Here is a 1,038-nt window from a genome sequence, read left to right as displayed (position 1 = left end):
TCTCAAAATTAAGCATACTGGAAGGAAATAAACGCATAGAAGCTAAATCATATGAGAATTACATATGAAAAGAAAATTTTTCAAAGCTATATAATTAAACGGTCACCATCCAAGCTACCTGATCCTGTGATCTCCTCATTGGCTGACAGATCCAAAGACTTGAGAGATGAAAGCCCATTGAAGCATGATAAAATGCTCTTATCATCATTAAATTGGTTCTCACTTAGGTGAAGTACCTCCAGTTTCCTCAGTTTTGATGATAGGACTTCGAAGCCTGGAAGAGAAACACATCAAAGCAAGATAATTGACATTAAACACCAGCTAGCCACTTCATCAGCGTAATCTCGGTATAAGATTCACACAATGATATGAATTTACTTTATGATTACAAGAACAGAAGCATTGAACCGACCTTGATTCTCAGAGCAACCAACCAGTCCATTATAACTCAAATCAAGACGTTGCAATTCCTTAAAAGGCAGAAACAAAGATGCGTTGAGAACCCCATCCCCCAAGCTCTGATCCCATGCTTCAAAAAGAAAGAGTTGGATCACTCGCCTTGTAGTGTTATCACACTCGATCCGAGACCACTCACAACAATTACTACTGTACTCCACCCAATCTCCCAAGGAAAGGTCATTTGGGTGGATCAAAGCTTTGATCTCTAAGAGACCAATTCTCTCATCCTCCAAGCACCCATAACAACGACCACACCAGTCGCCAACCAAAGTCAATAATGCTAGCAACATCCAAGCCCCCATTTTTTTCATCATCATCTTGGATAATTCTATGAAGTACTACGTAGAATATTGTTGTTTGTTATGTCATATGTGCATTCGGGCAACCATAGAGGTCCTATTTATACTACAATACTAAATATACCCACTGATCTGTGGATTTGTGATTAAACTTGGAAAATTCATTATTTGTGATTAAGAAAATCCATTATTTTTATTTTTTGACATATTAGGTTCCAATGTGAGTGGTTGTCTTTTTTCTTATTTATGAGGATCCAATAGATGCATCAAGTCTAAGGCT

The 1,038-nt window shown here is 37.7% G+C and overlaps 1 protein-coding gene across 2 annotated transcripts in view; it reads right to left on the bottom strand.

Moving 5' to 3' along the window:
• LOC105135661 (LRR receptor-like serine/threonine-protein kinase GSO2) overlaps positions 1 to 955 on the bottom strand; it is a 101,912-nt gene extending 100,957 nt beyond the window's left edge. For both annotated transcript variants that reach the window (XM_011040645.1, XM_011040648.1), the window contains exons 1-2: positions 413 to 955; positions 119 to 274 (exon numbers count right to left, since the gene is read on the bottom strand). In XM_011040645.1, coding sequence (XP_011038947.1) covers positions 119 to 274; positions 413 to 776 — 520 coding nt within the window. In that variant the 5' untranslated portion in view covers positions 777 to 955. The remainder of the gene's footprint in view (positions 1 to 118; positions 275 to 412) is intronic.
• Between the last annotated feature and the right edge of the window lie 83 nt (positions 956 to 1,038).

Source organism: Populus euphratica, unplaced genomic scaffold (genome assembly GCF_000495115.2).
Source record: "Populus euphratica unplaced genomic scaffold, PopEup_1.0 scaffold271.1, whole genome shotgun sequence".
NCBI classification, from domain to species: Eukaryota; Viridiplantae; Streptophyta; class Magnoliopsida; order Malpighiales; family Salicaceae; genus Populus; species Populus euphratica.
This window is presented reverse-complemented; position numbering and strand designations above follow the sequence as displayed.